The 25,602-nt window shown below is 44.3% G+C and overlaps 1 protein-coding gene across 3 annotated transcripts in view; it reads left to right on the top strand.

The window, feature by feature from the left end:
* The window catches only part of LOC146020572 (peroxisomal N(1)-acetyl-spermine/spermidine oxidase-like), a 62,554-nt gene extending 43,918 nt beyond the window's left edge, over nucleotides 1–18,636 (top strand). For all 3 annotated transcript variants that reach the window (XM_083153797.1, XM_083153798.1, XM_083153796.1), the window contains exons 4-6: nucleotides 5,512–6,727; nucleotides 11,017–11,200; nucleotides 18,448–18,636. In XM_083153797.1, coding sequence (XP_083009923.1) covers nucleotides 5,512–6,727; nucleotides 11,017–11,200; nucleotides 18,448–18,585 — 1,538 coding nt within the window. In that variant the 3' untranslated portion in view covers nucleotides 18,586–18,636. The remainder of the gene's footprint in view (nucleotides 1–5,511; nucleotides 6,728–11,016; nucleotides 11,201–18,447) is intronic.
* The last annotated feature ends 6,966 nt before the right edge of the window (nucleotides 18,637–25,602 follow it).

Raw genomic sequence — 25,602 nt, forward strand, 5'->3', positions numbered from 1 at the left:
CTGACACTATGATTGCCGGCGCTGCTGCTGCTGTATATCCCCCCGGCGGCCGGTCCTTGCGGCGGATGGACAGTCAGTGTCGGCGGTCCCTCTGGCGCAGGGGAAATAGTACTATTTCCTCTGCGCCAGATAGATAGATCTAGATAGATAGATCTAGATAGATAGATCTAGATAGATAGATCTAGATAGATAGATCTAGATAGATAGATAGATCTAGATAGATAGATAGATAGATAGATCTAGATAGATAGATAGATCTAGATAGATAGATAGATAGATCTAGATAGATAGATAGATAGATAGATAGATCTAGATAGATAGATAGATCTAGATAGATCTAGATAGATAGATCTAGATAGATAGATAGATAGATCTAGATAGATAGATCTAGATAGATCTAGATAGATAGATCTAGATAGATAGATAGATCTAGATAGATAGATAGATAGATCTAGATAGATAGATAGATAGATCTAGATAGATCTAGATAGATAGATAGATCTAGATAGATAGATAGATCTAGATAGATCTAGATAGATATAGATAGATAGATAGATCTAGATAGATAGATAGATCTAGATAGATAGATCTAGATAGATAGATCTAGATAGATCTAGATAGATAGATAAATAGATATATCTAGATAGATCTAGATAGATCTAGATAGATCTAGATAGATCTAGATAGATAGATAGATCTAGATAGATCTAGATAGATAGATCTAGATAGGTCTAGATAGATAGGTCTAGATAGGTCTAGATAGATAGGTCTAGATAGATCTAGATAGATAGGTCTAGATAGATCTAGATAGATAGGTCTAGATAGATCTAGATAGATAGGTCTAGATAGGTCTAGATAGATAGATCTAGATAGATAGATAGATAGATCTAGATAGATCTAGATAGATAGATCTAGATAGATAGATCTAGATAGATCTAGATCTATCTATATAGCTTGGAGGGGGTAGAGGGGGGAAGCTGTCCCCGGGTGCTGTGAGGGTAGAGGGGGGAAGCTGTCCCCGGGTGCTGAGGGGGAAGCTGTCCCCAGGTGCTGTGAGGAGGAGGGGGGTCCCTGCGGCTGCTGAGGGGAGAGGGGGTACCTGTCAGCCTGACACTATGATTGTCGGCGCTGCCGCTGCTGTATATCCCCCCGGCGGCCGGTCCTTGCGGCGGATGGACAGTCATTGTCGGCGGTCCCTCTGGCGCAGGGGAAATGGTACTATTTCCTCTGCGCCAGAGGGACCGCCGACGCTGACTGTCCATCCGCCGCAAGGACCGGCCGCCGGGGGGAGATACAGCAGTGTCAGCGCCGTGTCAGGCTGGCCGCTGACAGGTACCCCATCTCCCCTCAGTAGCCGCAGGGACCCCCCTACTCCCGCAGCACCTGGGGACAGCTTCCCCAGCGCTGCACGCTGTGGACCCGCAGCGGGACCATTTACACCGCCATTTACACGGGTCCCATCCGGGTTCTACCCAGGTCAGGACCTGGGTAGAGGACCCGTGTAAATGGACACGGATACCCCCCATTTACACCGCCGAGGATCCGGGTCTGACCCGCCGCTGACCCGGATTTTTCGGCGGTGTAAAAGGGGTATAAGTCAAGACCTGTAGTGGTAGAGAAGGTTTTTGAAAGAACACACAGTACATTGCATTAAAAGGATTTATTTGTACTTTTTTTTTTTTGGTTTAATCAAAAAAGACAGACCCAAAGGTCTCCGGGTAACAGAAGTGAGTTTCATATTAATATTTATATCTACGGCCACAGAAAAAAAACTGAGCATGTACTGTGACCAACCTCATCTGACTGAGCAGGGCAAAGGTACAGTACATGTCACAGAGCTAATACAGTACTTCACAGAGCTAATTGGAGGAAAGCGTGATATTGTGTAGGCAACGCGGATGGTCCAAGATTTCTCAGACCAGGGCTCTGTTTGGAATCTATAAACACAAGAGCTGGTTCTCAGGGGTCTCAGTGCTTGCACGCTGCCGTGGAGATATCTGTGCTTCCGGTGAGTGGAATGCTGTACTTGCAGTCAGTGGTGATTTATGCACATTGGATGTTTCTCAGGGCTGTCAAACACATACGTTCCAACATGACCCATTCCAGGAGGGACACAATGCTCTGTTTCGGGACTTCCCTCTTAATGTATGACTGCCATCACCTGTTTTAAACAGGTTAATTGATAAGAAAGGTGACTCCACACAGGTGATGGTAATCATAAATTAAGGGGGAATTCCAGGAATAGAGCATTGTGTAGCTCCTGGCGAGGGTCATGTTGGGAGGTATGTAAACATACTTTTCTGTGCATATGCTGATAAGAATATTTACAATCAAGTGCAATTGTGGCTGTATTGATTTTAAAATCCATAATTAATGCAGGGTACACACCAGAACGATTTGGCTCAAAATGACCCGATTTAGATACAATCTCAAGTATCAAGATTTAGACAAATATACCATATGCTGAAAACAAAGCAGCTATCACCTACGCAACATCTCACGCATCAGACCATTCCTCTCCACTGACGCGACCGAAATTCTCATTCACTCTCTTGTCATCTCCCGCCTTGACTACTGCAACATCCTTCTCACTGGGCTACCTCTCACCCGCCTCGCACCTCTCCAAACCATTCTTAACGCTGCTGCTAGGCTCATCTTCCTCTCCCGCCGCTCTACCTCCGCCTCCCCCCTCTGTCTATCTCTTCACTGGCTCCCCATTCCTTTCCGAATTCTCTTTAAACTCCTCAACACCACCTACAAGGCTCTCTCCTCCTCCACCGCTCCTTACCTCTCTTCACTGATCTCTAATCACACTGCCTCCCGTCCTCTTCGCTCAATCGCTGACCGCCGACTGACCTCTCACCTAATCACCTCCTCCCACTCCTGTGTCCAAGACTTCTCTCGCGCTGCCCACCCTGCACTGGAACAACCTCCCGCCACCCATCAGGCTTTCTGATTCCCTTACCTCCTTCAAGCGCTCCCTCAAAACCCACTTTTTTCGACTAGCCTATCCCTCCTCCTAACCTCTTTTGATCCTCCTTTCCTGCCTCTGTTCCCCTCCGTTCCTACTTATCCTGTTGTTTTTCGTTCGTCCACCCACCTATTTTTAGTATGTTAACTCTTATGAGTAGGGTCCTCCTGCCTCACGTACTCACCCTACCTCTTTACCTCACCTGTCCTCCTGTCCTGTTTTTCCCTTCCTCTACTTCATCTTCAGTCTCCTCGACAATTTTGACACCTACTTCTGAACTGATGCTGATTTTATTTCTACCAGCTATACCCCTATTTATACTGTATTTTTCAACACACCCTGTACGTTACCTTGTCATTTGTTTTTTGTTTGCTATGTACGGCGCTGCGGACACTTTGCGGCGCCTTATAAATAAACGTACTACTACTACATGGGTGCTATACCAATAAATTGAAGAACGTGTTTGGTATTAGATACAATCTCGACCGATTGTATGTAAATTGGGCATGTTTTTGGCCATTTCCGATACGTTTCCCATTCGATGCGCAGCCCCGAGGGTCATTTTGATCATTTTTGAGATCCTACCAGCAGCAGGTAGGATCTAAAAACAACCATTCAAGTGGGTACAGGTCGCGATCGGATCGGAATCAGATCGTATGCAGATTGTCAGCTCCAACAGATCGTGAGGGGGTCGTACGATCATCTTACAACCCACTCACAATCTGCATCGTTCTGGTGTGCACCCAGCATCAGGCTGGGTACACAAGTATAAATATATCTGCAGATCAATTGATCTGCAGATGGATTGGGCAACATGTTCTACATACACACTGGCCGATCAGTAGTGATGTCCCTCACAGACATATTGCTCCAATATACTGGTCAAGCGATGTTAATGAAGGACAGAATGGTCACTGTTCCATCCTTTATTAGCATACATGATGTCACTTGCGATATTTTCAGGTTTGCATGCAGCTCATCAAACCTAGCATCGTGGGAATATATTGTTTGCACGCATATCAAAAGTGACTCTAAGGTCACTCAGATATGCGAGCACGTTTGTGAGGTAATGGGTGGGCAGCTGACATCCGGTGATGTCAGCTGCCCGCTCCTGACGCCCATGGGAACACGCAGCGTTTTCATGGGAACGCCCATGAAACTCAGGACATTCCCATGGGCGAGTACCCTGGCCAGCCGCCCCACGCCCCCCTCCACCGCGCAATGTTGGGTGCGTGCACCCGGCGTATGCACATGCGCAGGATTGCGGTTGCGCATACGTCCAACATCGGTGCATGTGTGAACGAACGCCTACCACGAACGGACCTGGATAAGGTCCTGATTGCGTTATATGGAGAGATAATAGTTTGTGTAGCTGATCTTTATAACATTCTAACAATAAGCAATTGTGTGGAACACGGTCACATTTGTAGGTAAATGCATTGACTCTAAACGAGTAAGAAACAGATTCGTTAAAAAAATGACCTTATCTCCAACAAGTGCATACGTCGCAACAGCCGTGTTCAAAGGTTAATTAATCAGTGGAAGAACCTATTGAAGATTGCTTTGTTAATCAACAGTAAGCTGTGATATCAATGTACAAACATGAAACAGAAATACTCAGTGGAAGGTTTTATTGGCAAAAATAATAAATCCATTGCAATTATGTTCTAATAGATAAACTGCCATCAAAATGACTGCTCTGCAATGTATTTTTACTTTGAGCTGTGTTAGTTTTTACTTTGAGGTGTGACCATTTTTAGCCCACAAACTCTCCGCCACCCCTCAGTCCCTATCTTCTCTTACCTCCAATCTCTGTCTTCACAGCTCTCTCTCTCCATATTCAAAACGTTTGAAACAGACCAGTGTCCCTGCAAAAATTGCTTTCACTTTCTGTTATGACATCTTTTAGCACACAAAGAAGTAATTTGGTCCATTTAGTGGCCTCTAGTGGTCACTGTCATTACATCACCTCATAGAGGTGAGGAGGCAACAATTCATAGCGCAATTCATGCAATTTGGCCTCAACAATTCCGGATGAGGGAGCTGGTGCATTGTTGTGGTGGAAAAAAAAGTAACCTATGAATCAATCTGAAATAAGGTATGGCGTTGTTTGAAAGATGGTAGTACACGGTACTAATACCAACTTTCCTCAGCAACGCCACCTGTCTTCAAACACAGGTACTTATTGATCCACCCTTGTGTATATATATAAATATATAGATAACTTAGTTCAAACCACATAGTTTAAAAAGCTCAATCATTTAACTTTAGTATCTGATTATGGTTTTTATTATTTTACTGTATATTTATCTTTAAGTGTGTGTATGTAAATTTGTATATATCTTTGTAGACATGACTAACTTTCCCTATACAATATCCACATTGACTTTACAACTGTATACTCTGCATAGTTTCTTACAGTGGAAATTACATATATAACTAATGGATGTTAATACATAAGCCACTATGCTTTATGAACTAGTGTCTTTACTGTGGAGAATTGAGAGCACTCAAACTAATTCTTATTTTTATGATCCTAGGTTATCTCGATCCGCTTTTAACTACCATGGACTCAAAACACCATGCCAGCCACTCACCGCGAGTGGTTATAATTGGTGCTGGCTTTGCAGGACTTGGTGCAGCCTCCACTTTGGTGAAACATGGAGTGAAGGACCTGATTATCCTGGAAGCTTTAGATCGTGCAGGTGGTAGAGTTTTCACCATTCAATCTTTGGATTCTGCTGCCCTCGAGTTGGGTGCCACCTGGATCCATGGGCAAAAAGATAATCCACTTTACCAAATGGCCAAGGAGGAAGGACTGCTAGCGGATAATGGCTTCAACATGATGTCTTGCCAGCCGGTATCTGTGACCCCCCAGGATTACTTCTTCACTGAGCAAGGGAAGCTGCTGCCCTCGGCCCAGGTAGAACAGGTAACTTCTTTTTTTGGGAGGCTGATGTCTCAGATCACCGAGCAGGACTTTAAGTCAGAATGTGAATATTGGTCAGTTGGAGAATATCTAGACCATGAGTTTGCCTTATCCAACCTTTCTAAGGCTGAAGGTTTTGAAGGTGTCTATGAATGGTGTAAGCGCACTGAGTGCATTGATGAGGCTTGTAACTCCATGTATGAATTCTCCTTGAGTCAACTTGGCTTGTACACTACCCTAGAGGGACCTTTTTTTAACTGTTTGGGTAGTAAAGGTTACCAAGCTCTGCTAAGTGTCTTGATAGACCAATTACCTTCAAATTCACTTCACTTCCGTAAGGCGGTTCGATGCATCCAATGGGAAGGCTTTCTGAAACCAGTTGCCAATACATATGAACATCCCGTCAAAGTGCTTTGTGAAGATGGGGAGGTTTTTCCAGCAGATCATGTGATTGTCACTGTGTCACTTGGCTACTTGAAGGAACAAGCCTCCTCATTATTTGACCCCCCGCTGCCATGTGGAAAGATGGAAGCCATTGAGCGGCTGGGATTCGGCACAGTGGGCAAGATCTTTTTGGAGTTCTCTGAACCCTTTTGGCCAGATGACTGTGCAGGAATACAGTTAGTATGGAAACAGGGCCCTGAAAGCTCAGAGGGTTATTCTGATGGACGTAAAGGATATTCTTGGCGTTCAGAGTGGTACAAGAAGATTGGAGGCTTTGACTGTGTTCCAATGCATAGAAGAACCCTCTGTGGCTGGATTACAGGACTGGCTGCAGAGCACATGGAGACTATCTCAGAAAGCGAAGTGGGAGATGCGTGTGTCAGGTGAGAGCTAATTCTGCATAATGTTTACTAAACGAACACTACTCTCTTAAATATTGCTTTAGAAAGAACTGCTAGTGTCTACTGATTAATAAAGGTTAAGTTAAGTACTTTGCCTCAAATAAAGTCATTATTAGGCTACATAATTACCAGAAAGCTAGTAGACAATGCTTTATGCCGGGCACCTCATCCGGGAGCCTGTTTATCATTAAATATTTGCGCCTTATTCCCTGAAAGAAAGAAAAAATGGGGTAACCGCAAACATTTAGTATCACCTTGATGTATGACAGAGGACCTGCAGCAGATATCTCCGATACCTACTGCGATCCCTCCATTCCTGGAATGGAGAAACAACAACATGCAGCGCTCAATTAATGATGTGAGTAAGTATTTCAATAAAAAAACATTTAATTATAACATAAAAACACATTAAAAACAATAATTTGATATAGCATTGGCACCTGAGTAAGTATGGGTGGAGTAAACCTGCTCTGGACAGTCAGAATTCCCTGAATGGAGTCCAATTGTAATCCAAATGAGCCCAGATGGGGCAGGGAGTCACTGTGGATGTCCCACTTGATGTGGGTAGATGTTATCCGAAATGTTCCCTCTGCGGTACGATTGTACTTGCGATGTGCCAAGATGACCGCTGGAGGCGTTCCAAACAAATGAGGGGATAGATAGCCACAAGGAATCCTCAGTCAGTGCACCAATGTATGGAGGTGCAATCCTGGATTGGTTCAAAGATGGGGAATCCCGCAGGGGTAATATCCAGATGAATAGGCAGGTGAACGGTCCACGTCCCCCCCTTCTCGGGATTCCGGTGTCGGTATTTAGAACCACTCCAGTTGGGAGATATGCACCAGCTTCATAGCACCCAGCCCCAACCAGTGACCTTTTGACAGTCACTTTACTAGCATTACATATCTTTATTGCCCTTACTGTAATTTTGCTGTGCCTGTATGCCCATTGCTTGCATCTGCCTACTCTAGCCCTGCCACCCCTCTCTCTGCCTGCAAATCGCATTTACTGAGCCTCACTCTGAATTAGGCCCTAGGTCATTTATTAGAACATAGCCATCAAGCCGGGTGCACATTTGCCTGTGGATTGAAGGATGTGTGCAAATCAGCTATTACAACATTTGTTTGCAGACACTCTTCAGTCTTGCACATAGAACAATGAGCACTTTACTCAGCAGAACAGGCCTTATCTCCACCATGCAGCATTAATTAGCTTAACCCTTTGAGGTCCGCACCACAAAAAAAGCAAAGGAATTTTTTTTTCCAAAAATCAATATTTGATAATAATATTGACAACAACCAACAACAATCAATAGTTTTTTAAAATGAGACCCCACAGTTTTTGACAATGGACAACGAAATCCTTACAATTCCATACACAATACATGAATGAGTCATGAGCTAGTGCTCTGTTCACATTTACGTCCTATGGCCCTTATTCTGGTTCACTAGCAAAGGCAAATTCTTTCTCAAATGGACCAAACCATGATGCAACATGGGCAGAGAGATTTAGATGTAACATGTGCACAGGGCTGGCGTCAGAAATTTTGGGGCCCGGGACTGACACCCCCCCCCCCCGACCACTAATGGTCGACAGTGACTAGATCGACACCTTAAAATGGTTAACATACCGAAAGTCGACATTGACAATAGGTCGACACAAGCTTGCGGTCAACATAAACATTGTCGACATGAATACGATCAATGTGAGTTTTTCATGTTTTGTGTGTCTAAGTGTAACGCATCCACTCACGTGGCGAGCTGAGATCGCCAAGTTTTGGGCGCTATTATATTCCTGCCCTATGCCCACTTGGATAGTAAAGTATGAAACTAATGTTGACCTTTTTCATGTCGACCATGACTATATCGACAATAAACTTGTGTCAACATTTTGCCAATGTTGACCTTGGGTATGTGGACCATTTCAAGGTGTCAACCTAGTCACTGTCGACCATTAGTGGTTGACCTAGTGACTGTCAACCTAGACAGTGTCTACTCAGTGACCGCCTACCGTTGGGAAGAGGTGCGACCTTATGCTAATTCTATTAGTCCTTCCAGTTATGTACAACTGTGCGACTCAATGTGCAAGGACTGAGACACCCGATTGGTACATCTTTTGATGCAACCATTGAATCAGAATATGGCCTCCAGTATGATGGATTTAGCATCTGAAGTCACAACCAGTTCAATGAACAGACTGAGGGGATTCAGACCAACTCAGTGTGGGACATTTGCTACTTCGGCCAATGTTTGGGGTTCTAGTAGAGAAATCAGTCGATGTTGAGCGATCATCGAATGATTTTTCTTCCTTGTGGCTGCATGCTTGGGAGGGGGCGTGCATTCAGCAGGGCAGCGTTTACCTGCTTACTAGGCAGCAAATACAGTATATACAGCATCAGGCCCTGAGTGCCCTCTATACCACACCCGTAAGATGGTACATCTCCATGCATCCTAATAGTCGCCTTCCAGGAACGCCATGGGCCAAATGTAATAGGATGTGAGAATCAGAAAGTGAGACATTTTGGGAGTGTTTTTTTCCCATTTTTTAAAAGCGGCAATGAATTACACTGAAAAAACAGGTAGATTTTATCATGTAATGGATTGCCGCTTTAAAAAAATGGAAACATTCTCAAAAAATCTCTCACTTTCTGAACACACTATTACATTTGGCAGCCATGTGTCTCACTACTGTGCCCCAGTGTAATGGGGCCTATATGCGTGACGTAGCAATGTCAGCCTATTTTTGGCGCGATTTAAGTACATCGCTCAGAAAATGCCCCTATATTGCTCTGTGTGTAGCGGGGCCAGATTAAGGTCTGTGGGGGCCGTGGACAACATAAAATGTGGGGGCCCCTCCTCTCACCCCCTCTCCTCTGCTCTCTGTTTGGCTTTTATAGTAAACTGTGCCATTGCTTGAGTGGCTAATGAAGAAAGGATCACAGAGAAATGTAGGGGGTGATTCTGATCTGATCAGTCCCCGGCATATTCGCATCGGGGACCGATGTTTGCGCTCTGCGCATATTCACATATGGACATGTGCAGGGTCATTGTGCGGACGCCCCCATGTGCTCCCTTGCGAATGGATATTTATGCAAAACATCCATTCACAATGCGCTAGGAATGTATGTGCAGCAGCGGTGCACATGGTGGGGGGACGGGGGACCGTGGCATTCGCTTGGCCGGTGGCCAGCATTAGTTGGCTCGCTAAGCATCGAATTTACGCTGCTAAGCAAGTCAACCAGAATCAGGCCCTTAGTATGTACAGAACAGAGGGGATGGAAGATGGAGACAGCATTGTAATAAGTGGCATACAGTAGCTGTGCCATCCTGCACATGAGCAAAGTGGCCATTGTAGACAGATCCTAACAGAAACTTCAGAATGGCCTACATACTAAAGGGGTGGCTCCAGTAATAAGGGACTAGTTAGGAAATATATAGATAAACACTAGAGTAAACAAATAAAGTAAAAACGTATGTATGGTGTATGTAGGGGGTCGCATGCCCTGGGTGCTGGATGTGATACCCATATGTGCAGGCAGGATGGAGATGAAGCAAAACTTTGCCTCAGATGACGAAAATCCTAGTTTCAGAACTGTAGACAGACTGCCTTTTAACTAATGCTAAAGGAATATTGTATTTATCTGCATAGACTGCTACTGATATTAGCCAGTGGTATGTAGAATATAAGGTACATGCAGTGGAAGCAGCCATGAGAACGCAGCCTATTCGTTTTATATTTGACTGTTATCTTGGTGATGTCACTTATTCCCAATACATTGTTAGGCCGTCATATTTGCTTCTATATACATATATATATATATATATATATATATATATATATATATATACACACATCTCGTGTTACTGAGAACTACTTCCTGTCGTCTGACCCAACTGATGAAAAAATAGTTTTATAAGCAACCACTTAGCTCTTATACATACAGTACCTAATGTACTTCCTATCAGAAATTCCCCTGGTTGGCTCCTGCCTATCTCTGAGGCACTTAGCTGGATATCTGTTAAAAGCCTCAAGTTATATCCTAACTATTTGCAGCTATTTAAATGTCTTCAGCCCTTATCTAGGGAGCAAGGGAATCACCAATGGGCTATTAATAGTCCTGCTGTAATACAATTGTCCTCTCTTCAATTCAGCAACAGTGATTCACATTTTCCACATTAGCGGCTGCTGAATAAACAATGCTCTTTTTCTATTTAATTTAGACGGCACCTACCACTTAGTTACTGTAAGTGATCATTCTCTGTTTTTCTCAGTTTGTTGAAGCAATTTACTGGCTGGCCGGTAACAGAACTGAGGGGGGTTCTGCGTTCCAAGTGGCACAGCAATCCCTACTTCCGAGGTTCCTACACTAATGTGCCGGTGGGAGTAGATGCAGTGAAAGAACAGACAGCGCTGGGTGAACCGCTCCCATCCAGCCACCACAAGAAGACTCTCCGGGTATGTGCCCTTGACGTGCTAGCCTGACTTTTGTCTTCATCTGCTTTGTAAACATCAGTGGAACTTTTTGATGTACCTGATAAAACAGATGGGTCTGATACTGAGAAGCGCGTACTGCTGGTGTCAGACGCAGTGATTTAATTTTTTTCTTCTGCGCATGCATCTATGTTGCGCTGTGCAATTGTCCAGAGAGTGCGTGGCAATTGAGGCATAGGAGTCACATGGCTTTTAGAAATGTGTTGAAAATGTAGTAGGTGTTCCCAGGTGATGATAGGGAGCTGGCTTAGTGGATGCACAGAGATTATCCTTCTTATGGGCATTTTATGGGAGTTTTGCCTGCTTCTTGCTGAAGCGTTTGCATATAGAGAAATGCTCAACCACCACAATAGCATGTGTCATGGCGCTGATGCAAGTTTCTATAGTGTGACCGATGGTGTGTCAATATTCCGAGTCTATGGACACTGCAAGTGGGCGTATCAGTCCTTGCAGCAATGGATGTACTTTGTAGCTGCGACACAGAATCAGAACCTTATGGGGCTTACACAGGTAGCAATTTAGGGGCATTTTCTAAGTGATCTCACCTGAATGCATAGAAAATGCCCGTACATCGCTCCATGTGTAGGGGCCATAATGATAGCTATGCACTGCCCCGCACGCCGATATCACCCGATGATTAATATTCAGCATGCTGGATATTCATTGGTCGCGGCAAGTGTTCTCCTCAGAGTCTACTGGCCTGACAGATCACTCAGCACACAGCGCTGACACATTGCTGTGTACTGAATAATCTTGCTGAGCGTTCTAAAGGATCTAGTATCGTTCAGAACGTTAAGCACATCTCCCCATGTGTAGGCCCCTTTATTCTTATTTGACTAAATTATTCACTAAATTGTGAGAAGAGGGAAAGCTCATTTCTCTGCCCTCTCATTATTCCTACATCACCAGCTCCATACGTCTCTGTGTGTTCTATCTTCTGCTTTTCCAATGCTCAGCTAATAATAATAATAATAATTATTATTATTATTATTCAAGATGTTTTACAGCCACCTTCCTGTATTCATTGTACTTGTCTTAGGCCTGGTACTCCCCTGAACGACATTGGGACAATTACAGACTAATCGGAATGACAAATCACTGGATCGTTCAGTGTGTGCTGGAGATTGCTCACTCCCTTGGGTCATTAGTAATATCTTCTGGTTACCTATGCTGCACAGTCATTCAGGAGATATCGATAACAATGCCATGCTGCTAAATTAATCTTGTCATGTTAGAAATTGCCGTCTGCCATACGACCACTGCATGGTGCAGCGTTTACGGATGGCACACATTATTCTTTTGGCCAACATTTCATCTGTGAACACATTGCTGTTATGTGTTCTAGTTGCAGTGCTCTAACGCTAGGAGTAGTGTCCCAACATAACCGTCAGATCTGTGCATTTTTATTTTTTACATCTCATCTCCAATCATTCCAGGCACGGCAGCCATATTGGACGGACTACAAAGGTTACACTGTGGGGGGATAAGCCATACACAGACCCATGGCACATATAGTAGGACTGACACGTGTAGTATTATCATGTACATGTATGAATAGATCCGCGTGTAGTAAATCCACTTGACAATAGTGGAACAACCTGAGGCAGCCATCTGGAGCGCACTGCATAGGCTACTGCTGGCAGGGTGTGCAGGCAATGGAGATCTAGCATACAGGCATAGCATTCCATGGGGATGGAAGTAAGTAAGTACTGTAAGTAACAGCAGCAGTAGTAGCTAGGGCATAACATAATGGTAGACTAAGAGATAGTAGTTGGCACGCATACAATAATTAAAGTCTGCCAAGGGAAAATGGGAGGAGATTTCATGTTGGATCATTTTAATTTTGGAGGAGAAGAAGTGAGGGAGGAATGGAGGGGTTGGGGCGAAAGAGGTGTATCAAAGAGGCAGCGTGGACTGGGGGACTGAGAAGAGATGTGTGACTGGAGTGAGGGAGAGGGTAGAGCTGTAGAATGAGACCATAAGCTTAACATTGTGGAAGTTCTCCAGAGCTCTGCATTACATCAGCATTTTTGCAGGAACCAGGTAAGTTTGGAGTCATGGTTGGGGTTTAGAATGGCAGAGGGGGATAGAGGAGATGGGGTAACCAGAAATGAGTGTGGAGGTGAGGGTGGAGTTATAGAAGGAGGTAATCTGGTTTTAGCAGTTCACAGTGGATAGAGGAGAAAGGAGAGTATTGAGTGAGGATAGACCTGCAGTTGCGTCTGATGACAGTGGGCCTGAATTAAGATGGATGGAGAAGACAAAGTGCCTGAGATAGAGGTGGAGGTTCATTGAGAAAGGCCAAAGGAGCAGGAGAGGGCAAGAAGATTAGTGGATGTCGGTTTAGTGGTGTCAATTGGGAATGTTAAATTCACTGAGGATGATAGAGAAGTCAGTGGAGAAGAAGTTGGGAGGCCAGGCAGTGAAGTTTCAGTGATGGTGAGAAGGTTAAGAGAGTGTTTGTATACAAATGGGCTATCACAGTTTGCATAAAAGGGCTATATGCAAACACAATATTACATCACATTCATTGTCCACATATAAACTTGATTAGCAGTATTATTTATGCTTATAAATTGCACTTCACAACTAGGACATTTTTTTTTTTTTACAGTGTAGGCTTAGGTCGTTGTCTTACCTGTTTAATCATACTTGAACTTTGCTCATTCTACCTGTTGTTATAGCCCTGTTTATTTGCACAATCAGTTCTCTTAAGATCATTATTGATGGCAGCGTTCCAGATTTCAGCACACAAGCCAGTCTCACACAGGCTGTAAACCTCAAATAAATACTTAATACACGTGACAAAATAGTGCAAATTCGATATATAAATAGTTAATGGTTAACACCTAGCAAATAAATAATACTGAAGCACGAGGAATGTAGAGAATTGGAATTATACAATAGATGGGATGCTGGGAAAGAGCACAGGGTATTCTGAAAAAAAGACACAATCCAGGTTACTCCAGTGGAGAAGAGAATGTTTTTGAGTCCAATTAGCAGAATCCAGGTCAGTCAGACCAGGGGGTTTGCGTGTAGTTGTTACTCAACATGTTTATCCCAGAAACTATATTACTTTATTAAATATCATTACCGGTTTCATTTTCTGGGTACAGTAATAGTCGTCACAGTAAATGAACCCCCAGGAGGCAACTGGATTTGGCTAGGAAGGTGTAGAAAAGGGCAATGAGAATAAAGCTAAAGTAGCCACCAGAAAACAAGTGTGAGGAATAAGTCATTACTAGATTGTATGAAAGGCAAAGAGTCTGCCTCCACCTACAGCCCAAACAGCAGACTGCAGCATCTGTATATAAAGCATGCTGCCATCTAGGGGCCAGCCACAAGGCATGCAGCTAGCTTCTTACTGCAAGGTGAATTCTATCCTAAAACTGAACAAATTCTTTATTAAACAATTAAAACTTTTCTTATGCCAACTGTTTAACTAATACCGAAACATTGCATATTTATATTCATACTAATACATTTGACATTGCGGGAAACTCTCTTCTCATACACACGCTACAATCCTTAGGACTTCATTATCCTGTCCTATCCTGGTTCTCACCTGTCCTGTGTGCAATGTCCTCACCAGTATCCAGGAGACATCCAAATTTACCTATATTCTCCAGATCCCTCACCACCTCCAGTAGCTGGTCTACTGTGATTGTTATATGCATGTTTCTCTGTTCCGTCCATCCCCCATTACATCCCATAGATGCCCCCTAACTGTCAATCACTTTGTCCATTTCCTCTCTGGGAGTGACATTGTTAATCAATTGGCGCATATGTACAGGGTGATTCAGATGCATGTGGAGTAATCCAACTATATTTTCAGTTTGTGTAAGAAAGTCAGGTCCTTAATAATATTCCCACCAGCCAAGGCATGCAGCTAGCTTCTTTCTGCGGGATACGGTCATTGGGTCTACAGCAACTAGGTCGACAAGCATTGGGTCGACACCACTAGGTCGACAGGCAGCAAGGTCGACATGGGTTTATGTCGACATGGGTCAAGGTCGACATCTGTCTAGGTCGACATGGGCTTAGGTAGACAGGTCATTAGGTCGACATGGGCAAGGTCGACAGTCAAAAGGTCGACATGGATGGTGTTTTTCACAGTTTTTTGAGCAGACATGTGCCGACAGGCGAGTATTTCATGCCCTATCATCCACTAGGGCGTGGTGAGAGAATAAAGTGTGCCGAGCGTAGCGCAGCACCATGCCCGAAGCATCGCGAGCGATGCGGTGCACCTCAAACTGTATCCATGTCGACAGGGTCGACATTCGGGTAAAAAAACGGTAAAAAAAAACATGTGGACCTTATGTTTGTGTCGACCTAAGCCCATGTCGACATAGACCCATGTTGACCTTGCTGCCTGTCGACATAATGCTTGTCGACCTAGTTGAAGTAGACCAAACAATCCCAATCCCTTCCTGCTAGGTGAATTTTATCCTAAAACGTAACAAATTCTTTATATACAATTAAAACTTTGCTTATTCCAACTGTTTAACTAATACTCAAACATTACATATTTATATTCTTACTAATACATTTCTGTATTACAGACCCAAGGTCTGTATTTCTGTTGGTAATATGACAGTAGACCCTCTTCTCCCCCTAGCTCACTGCTTAGATGTCATCCTTGCCTATACATTTTCTTTACTCCCCATATTCAATCCATATTGAGGTCATGTTATATACTGAAAAAAAGGAATTTTGAACTGCACTTTTTTGAAGAAATAAATACCACATTTAATTAATAACCATTTATTTACTTATACCCCTTTTAGACATACTACCCGGGATTTTGGCCAGGTTTACCCGGGATTTTCAACCCAGGTCACTCCCGGGATTTTAGTAACAGACCCCCTTTCACACTACACCTCAAATCCGGGAAAAACCCGGGTATACCCCTTTTACACATAAGCCAGGCTTTTCAAGCATTTCAGTGTTTCATCATTAAAATGGGACACGCCCGGCAGCAAAAAAAAGCAACATCACATGTTTAAAACTGAAAAACCCGGGTAAACCCATTCAGACATAAGCCGGGTATTATACCTGGGAGTTAAATACCGGGAAAAACCCTGGTCAATTGCAGGTGCTCAGTATCCGGGAGTGAAATCCCGGGCATACCCTTTCAGACATACGCTAGTCCCGGGTCTGGGCGCGTTCATGTGAAAAAACCCGGGATTCTCGCGTATGTCTGAAAGGGGGTATTAATCAACGTGATCACAGTTAAATCATAAAGAACATGATACACATATAAAACACTAAAACATTATATAAAATAGCATTTGTGCTGGGTGCTGGCCTTAATGAAAGGATGGGTATATGCTTCCACTGTCAATGGGTGGAAGTGGAAGTCAATGGAATTGCAACCCACTGAACCTTCTTTGGGTGGATCCTGTTCCTATTGGACTCCAGTTAGCAAAGTGGTTTTGGGGGGTGGGGGGGGGGGCAGTTAATAGATACTCACATATCAGGGATATTTACCACTACTGCAGGCTACATTTGGAGTGGTCCCCATGAAGATGTTACTCCTGAAACCCAAGGTTGTCTTCTATTGCCTATTTCATACCTCACAACTATCCTTTACAGTGGTGCGAAAAAGTATTTGGACAGCCACCGATTGTGCAAGTTGACCCACTTAAAAAGATGAGAGAGGTCTGTAATTTCCATCATAGGTACACTTCAACTGCGAGAGACAGGAAATCACTTTGTATGATTTCTACACAATCTTTTTGCGGAAATAAATATTTGGACACCTACTAACCAGCAAGAGTTCTGGCTCTCACAGACCTCTTATTTTTTCTTTAAGAAGCTCTTCTATCCTCCACTCGTTACCTGTATTAATGACACCTGTTAGAACTGGTTATCTGTATAAAAGACACCTGTCCACACCCTCAAACAGTCAGACTGCAACCTCTCCACCATGGCCAAGACCAGAGAGCTGTCTAAGGACACCAGGGACCAAATCGTAGAGCTGCACAAGGTTGGGATGAGCTACACGACAATATGCAAGCAGCTTGGTGAGAAGAGATCAACTGTTGGTGCAATTATTAAGAAATTCAAGAAATACAAGATCACTGACAATCTCCCTCAACCTGGGGCTCCATGCAAGATCTCACCTCATGGGGTATCACTGATCTTGAGAACGGTAAGGAATTAGCCCAGAACTAAATGGGGGGGACCTGGTCAATGACCTCAAGAGAGCTGGGACCACAGTCAGAAATGTTACCATTGGTAACACACAGCGCTGTCATGGATTCAAATCCTGCAGCGCCTGAAAGGTCCAACTGCTTAGGCCAGCACATGTCCAGGCCCGTCTAAAGTTTGCCAGTGACCATCTGGATGATCCAAAGGAGGATTAGTAACATGTCATGTGGTCAGATGAGAGCAAAGTAGAACTTTTTGTTATAAACTGCACTCGCCGTGTTTGGAGGGAGAAGAATGATTAGTGGTATCCCAAAAACACCATACTCACTGTGGAGCATAAGGGTGGAAACATCATTGCTTTGGGGCTGATATTCTGCAAAGGGGACAGGAAGACTGATCTATATTAAGGAGAAGATGAATGGGGCCGTGTATCGTGAGATTTTGGCCAAAAACCTCCTTCCCTTAGTAAGAGCATTGAAGATTGAATGTGGCTAATTCTTTCAGCATGACAGTGACCCCAACACACCGCCTGGGGAACTAAGGAGTGGCTCCATAAGAAGCATTTCAAGGTCCTGGAGTGGCCTTGCCCGTCTCCAGACCTCAACCCAAACAAAAATTTGTGGAGGGAGTTGAAAGTCCGTATTGCCAGGTGACAGCCCCAAAACATGACAGGTCTAGAGAAGATCTGCATGGAAGAGTGGGCCATAATACCTGCTACAGGATGTGCAAACCTGGTCAACAACTACAGGAAACGTTTGGCCTCTGTAATTGCCAGCCGAGGTTATATTACAAAGTATTGAGTTTAACTTTCTGATTGTCCAAAAATGTATTTTTGGCAGGGGGGACGGACAGGAAATCACATGGTATGATGAAAATTACAGACCTCTCTCATCTTTTTAAGTGGGTCAACTTGCACAATTGATGGCTGTCCAAATACTTTTTTGCCCTACTGTATATAAATACACAAAGACAAAGAACATTCATCATACATTAGCAATCTCCCATGCAGCAACTTTACAAACTTACATTGGTGTCCTTTTTTCTGTCCCTTAATGCAGCCGTTGCAAGTCCTGTTTGCTGGGGAGGCCACGCACCCCAACTTCTACACGACTACGCATGGTGCTTACATGACAGGTGTGCGGGAAGCTGAGCGGATAATACAACTGCATGAGTTCAAGGCCAGCCCACGTCTGTAGTCATGTTCACTGATCCTCATGTCTGCAATAAAACAACTTCTTGTGCCCAAATGCCTGTCTGTGTATTTGTTGTATGGAATGATTTCTGTTTATGTCTCTGTGACATAAAGGGTGAGATTTAATAGGATGAGATATTCAGAAAGTGAGAGATTTTGGAAGAAATCTCCAGTTTTTTTAAAGCGGCAACCATCTACACTTCAAAATCAAACTGGTTTTGCAGTGTAAATGATTGCCGCTTTAAAAAAACTGGAGATTTCTTCCCAAATCTCTCACTTTCTGAATATCTCATCCTATTAAATCTCACCCATTCTGTATTTTAGAATTACGCAGAGCTAAATCTAGATGTTTGCATTGTATTTAATTTATTTATAAATATAGTTTTTTTTCTTCCTGTAACTTAACAGCTCCTGATTCATGCCAAAATTATGGAGAGAACAATTAGTTCTACTTGTGGTCAGAACCCACATTCAGCCTGGGAATTAGTTACATCACCTTATGCATAGTGATGTCACTGCTTCCTAGTGGTGTATGCTGCTTTCCAACAGGTATAGCATATATACATATTGTATATAAACCTGAGGGATGTGTGGACAAGGTAGGCAGGGGAGGTAGTGCCTCACGTGTCATACTCCAGTATACTCCAGTGTTTTGACTATAAACATTATTAGAATAATACAAAGAAGTCATTTATTAGGTATTATTATCTTCTTTAGATTTTTCATAACATCTTTATTGCCAAAACTCTGGAGTATGACAGGAGCGGCACTACCTGCCATGCCTACCTTGGCTGCACACCACTGTTTTTGGGGAAATTTATTTCTTGCAGTCGTGTAGCCCTATGGGCTGCAATATTCATGGACAACGCTACCATTAGGCATCTGCCTAGACCGCGGTCGCTGGAGGGCGCTCTTTGTTTAGCACAAGCGGGTCACAAGCCTGGCAGTGTCCCCAGAATGTTATGCAATGACCAAATCAATCACATGACCTGAAACCGATTGAGCATGCATTTCACTTGATGAAGACAAAACTGAAAGGGAAATATCCCAAGAACAAGCAGGAACTGAAGACATTTGCAGTAGAGGCAGGGGTAACTAGACCTGTCTGAGCCCCATAGCAAAATTTTGTAAGGGGCCCCCAGCATTCTGTCAGAATGGGGGGGAGGGGGTTGGGGTCATATTAGAAGATGGGGAGGGGTATGACAGAGTAGAAGGCAGGAAGGTTAGCATTAAGGTTAGTATTAAGGTTATGGGGGGGCTGTGACTGTTCTGCCTGGGGGTTAGACAGTGGGCAGTGGGATGTGGGCATTTAAGCTGATTGGGGAAGGGAAGACAGGGTGACAGACACTGGGATGGTGGGGACCACTGGGCTGGGGACAGGGGATGGTTGGTCAGACAGGGGAGGCACTTGGCTGGGGCTGGCTGGTTATAAGGGGACACTGAGCTGGGGACAGGGGATGGTTGGTTAGATGGGGGGGGGATGGGCTGGGGGTGGTTGATCAGATGGGGGGCACTGGGCTGAGGATGGCTAGTCAGATGGGGGTGCACTTGGCCGGGGTCCGGGGACCTGAGTGCATTGGGCTGTGGACAATGGATGATAGCACTGACCTATAGATTGCTTCTTTGGTTGCACTGCACAATTTATCTCCTCAGCTCCAGCTGCGGCTTGAAGGTCTGTGCTGGTGCGGGGGAGGCCGCCAAGTGGTCCTCCCCCCCCCTGTTGGGTCTGAGGATCAGCGCTGGAGCCTACTGAGGCCGGTGCGTGGGGAGCCCCAATCTCCACACAGGGGTCTCTTATGATCAGTGCCGGAGGAGGAGCCTCCAAGTTTCCCCAACTCCCGGTCGGTCGCACGGTCAGCACTGGAGTCGCAGTCGGCACGACAGACGGGGGATCCACCAAGGCCAGTTACTTTGCACCGCCCCATGTCTGTGACGATCAGCGCCAGGGAGGGGTGTGCCACCAAGGCCATATCCCCTGCTGGCTTTCACTTACAGCACTGGGGCCGGTACAGCGCAGCGGGATCTCCCACTCACATATTATGTATGCGTGCTGTAGAAAAGGGTAAATGACCACAGTCTCTGCTGGGGGGTACACTTAATAAAAATAACTTCAAGAGGGTGCAAGGGATGTCTGCTGAGCCTCGGGCTCCCCAATCCCCCGGGCCCAATAGCAGCTGCACCCCCCTGCACCCTCTATAGTTACGTCACTGAGTAGAGGCCTGGCAGAGCATCACCAGGGAAGAAAAATAGAAAGTTTGATTTAGGATTGTTTAGTTTGTTACATTACTTTTGGTCTCTTAAAAAGTGGAAGGCACACATAGAAACCATTGTAACTCCTACACTGTTCACCAGATTTGGATGTAAATACCTTCAAATTAAAGCGGAAAGTCAGGAAGCCTGCAGTCAAAATATAAACTCCAGAATCTTGACTCACTGCCAGAAGACCAGAGCTAGAATACCGACATCACTGGAGATGCCAAGGGTGTGGTATGGCCCCCCGACAGTCAGGATTTTGCGGTCAGTATACCGACATTGGAATCCTGATTGCCAGTAGTCCAACAGGAGATCTGGGGAGGGGGTGTCACTGAGTGTGATTTTACCTGATTAACTGGGAAAAGAGGGGGTGGATTCAGAAGTTTTGCCTGGGGTGCCAAGAAACTTAGAATCGGTCCTGGCAATACTCATTTTCCCTCACACTTCTATGGTCATTGCTGGTGGCCACTAGATGGCAGCATTCCACTCATTCTCACAATATCCCTATGGCAATTTGCAGCCATCATTTCCAATTGAATTACCTCCCTTTGTGTCTGTTGCCTCAGTGATGTATTCCTAGTGAATGGATAGGCTGCTTTCTCATTACTGTCATCAGCCCACAAAATGGCTTCCTCCACTATGAGGCAATTTCAATCAACTGTGAGGTTTAGATGCGATTAGCAGCTGTGCACATACAGATGGAGATGTCCTCATCAGGTGCACGTGCGCCACAATGGGGGGTATCGACGAATGGCGAGGCCCGACTAAATGAGGACAGCGCTCCAACTGTATTGGGTTATTAACTAAAGCTATACTTGTTTTTTTTGCTCCCGAGTCCAAACTGTGATGGGCATGAGAAAAATCAAGCAACATTTCCCTGCCCAGATACCTGCATAGTATAGCATGCAAGGATTGGACAGAACCTTATCACTACGTTAATCTACCCCTATATGTAGGTGGTGAGTACACTTTCATAAAATTTCTGCTGTGTTGCAATACAGTTTTGTTAACTATAAAATTACATTTAGTATCATTTTATGTGAAAATAAAAATAATTTCTTAACATGTTTCCCATTATCTCAGATGTAATAAATAAATCTTTCTCTTTCTGTTGTCTATTTCTTACTGTGAGCATGATGCAGGAGGAGGCTGCAACTGGTGCACAGACAGCGGGGGCACTGGGGATCTGGGCAACGCAGTCCGTGCTCAGTAGGAGGAAGGTGGTCCATTAGGAAATTGTCATTTCATCGGCGGCGTCCCTGCTGCGAATGGGAACTAGCATATGCGCATATTTAATGAGCGGGTCCACTACTTCCCATTCGCGGCAGGGACACCGCCAATGAAATGACAATACCCTGTGCTGCCCGGATCACCAGTGCCCCCGCTGTCTGTGCACCAGCTGCAGCCTCCTCCTGCATCATGATCCTGCATGATGCTATCATGCATCAGTCGGAGACCTGCCGACTAGGAGCCCTGGCACGCCTACTGCCTACTCTGCCTACTGTGCTGCCCGGATGGATCGCTGCCAGGTACCAGGAGAGGGGGGGGGGGGGGGCATGGGGGTACCAGCTGCAAGGTACCAGGGGATGGGGAAGACTAGTGTGGGATCTTAAATATTATTTAAGACCCTTTCCCACTACCAAAAAAGGGTCTTAAACCTGTAGGACACTGCTTTTTACCCGTTTAACAAATACCAGTATTTGTTAAACAGGTAAAGCACCCTGGAGCTTTCCCACTGCAGCTCTACCCATTTAAAAAGACTAAAAAAAATGACAATTTACAGTTTAAGAGCTGCAGTGTGAAAGGGGTATAAGAAAGTTTTATTTATATAGCGCATAACAGGACTCAAGGCACAGGCAGCAGTCATTAGAGAATCCTGAGCACGTGTAACTGTATCCCTACTTCTACATTACATGGGAGCACTGCTGATCGCATTAATGGGTTTGCCTTGTAGCAGGGAGAACCCCTGGGTCTAATAACACCTAGAGCAGATCACTGATATATAGGCTAATGTTACATTATGTAATACATGCTACTGTATGACCAGATATATGCCTGTCATCATGTAACCCCTGGTTAAAATGCCTGTAGTCAAAATTCATACCCTATGTTAAATACCAGTAAGCATATGAATTAACTAAATGTAGTGTTCTGTATGGCTATGTTTTTAAAAATGTTTATTTATATTTTGGTGTGTTGGTGACACTGTATATGTCAGATTTCATCGATGGCAGTGGACTTAATTGTTGGATGCTATATACACAGTTCACAGATGTTGCTGACAGTTGAAGAGAGGGCGTAGTGATATACAGCTGGGAGTGATTTGCCCTGTCAGAAGAGAAGGGGCAGAGAGGGAAAGAGAAAAGAGAGGAGTACAGGATGAGGTACCTGTGAGGACTCTATGGAAAGACTGCCCTGTGTTTAAGAGGGAGAGCTGTGAGGTACCTGTAAGTGAGGGACAGAGACCTGTACTTTCACTAGGAGAAAGGTGGGGCATTCCTGTGTGCCTGCAGATGGAGCTAAACCTGGCATGTCAGTTGGCTCAGTGTAGAAGATGGAGGAGCCAGGATAAAGTAGCCAGCCCTTAACATGAGAACTCATTGGAGGATGCTGGGCAGAGAGACAGAGGAGGGAGAGTGGTGAGTTAGACCACCCTCAGAGTCCCATATAAGGCCGAAAAGGTGACACCTGGAGTCAAATAGCAGATATATTGCAGAAGGGGATAATACAAGGGGAGTGACAGCCTCCTAACAGTAATGCTTCCCAAGCCTTTGCCAGAGATAAAGATGGTTATTCATGCACCAAGTTGTGCACAACTACAGAAAGCTAATTTACAGTGACCGTAAAACACAGACAGAAACATTATAGCTGCGCACAGAGAGAGGTAATGTACAGTGACAGAGCGTTGTAGCTGCGCACAGAGAGAGAAGTAAGTTACACTGCAGCAGTAGAGACTCTTGGCTGACAGACCTCAGGGGTAATCTGTCTACAGCGCATTGGTGAGAATACATTTGTTACCAGCTATCTGCATGGGACACTTAACTAAGGGAGGATAATTACAGTCACAGGGAGAGAGACAGATTTGAGCAGTAAAGTATTATATTGTACTAATGGTACTCAAGGAAGAAAGTGGATTTGGCTCAATTTCGAACACAAGTTACCTCAGAAAAGTCTGCTTATTGCACTAAGATAGTGACATTATTTATTCACAACTATAACAGTACTGAAGGTGCCCATACACGTACCAATTACCCGGTAGTTTTTGTGCTAATATAGCATCGCATCCCATGTACAACATATGCACAACGATGCTATTTTAGCACAAAAAGTACCGGGTAATTGGTACGTGTATGGGCACCTTGAGGGAAAGCACTAAGTAGTTCTTTCTAGCTACTATTCTGATCCCATGAGAAAGTGACAACTTCAATGATATTACAAGCCTACATGTAGGATACAATATTGCTAAGAGGAGAATATTGCCTTTGGTATTAGAGACCCTGTGGTGGATTACAAATACTTCATAGAAGTTATACTCCTATTATTCCCGTACTCACCTTACAGGACTCAGGTGGGCACAGTAGTGACTTAGGAAATCCAGCAACAAATATGTGGAACACTACAAAATAATCCAAGCGCTTATATTTTTTAGAACTAGTGTACACTTGCAAATACTAATATTATTGCGCAATAATAATTCAAGGTTAATTAATATTTATTTATTTATTGGTGTTGGAAACTGTTCTATTTCCATTGTGTCTGAAGTGAAATGTGTTATATGTTTTAGCATACTACCTTAGGAATGTATAATCTTTTATTTACAAGGAGGCATCTCTGAAATATACTAAGCCAGTCAAATAAAACGTTGGTGGAGGTTGATGCCCTTGTCTCAGCTATGTCTGATGTGTGTATTTATTTATATCAATGATATTATGGTTATGTAAATGAGTTGTAACTTTAGGGGTTACTTAATCTGTCTGAGGGTGATTCCCCAAGTTCGCCCTAATATCATCATCTAAATATTCAGATAGTCCTACCCTATAACACCAAATCTTGGGGTGGAGGCACTTGATAGCACCTACACATACATACTGCAGAAGACAGCGTTACAATCATGTAGAGAGAGACAAAGAAGTATATTCAATGGGGCCGGTGAGGGGGGTTTTTATGGCGAGGATGGCCTCGCCACTTAACCACCCTCGCCGGCCGTGCGGCCCTATTCTATGTTCCGGGAAATCCTCGACATCAGAGGACGGCGAGGATTTTCCTAAACGGCTAGGATTGCAGCTAATGCAGCGAGGCCGCTGCATATAGCCATGAGCCTCACCATTTTGGCGGCTGCACTCGCATTTTCCACCTCTCTTTTTAGAAACAGTGAGGTGGAAACAGAAAGTGCAGAGGGGTGGTTGAATACTGAGGGTGGGCTATGACAGCAAGCAATAGGCACTGCTTGCCGTCATAGCTCGCCTGTTTGGTGGTTAATATACCTAAAACACTACCCAACAAAGTAAATAACAAAGGAATACCTTAAGGTGCCCATACACAGTACAATTAAACAGGTGCGATAAATGCATATCACATCGCACAGCACAAGGGGGTTATTCTGGTTCACTCGCAAAGGAACAATTACTCTCTAATGGACAAAACCATGTGCACTGCAGGTGGGGCAGATGTAACATGTGCAGAGAGAGTTAGATGTTGGTGTTTTATTGTTCCTGTGCAGGGTAAATACTGGCTGCTTTATTTTTTACACTGCAATATAGATATCAGT

The sequence above is a fragment of the Crinia signifera genome, chromosome 7, assembly GCF_055691185.1.
Source record: "Crinia signifera chromosome 7, ASM5569118v1, whole genome shotgun sequence".
NCBI classification, from domain to species: domain Eukaryota; kingdom Metazoa; phylum Chordata; class Amphibia; order Anura; family Myobatrachidae; genus Crinia; species Crinia signifera.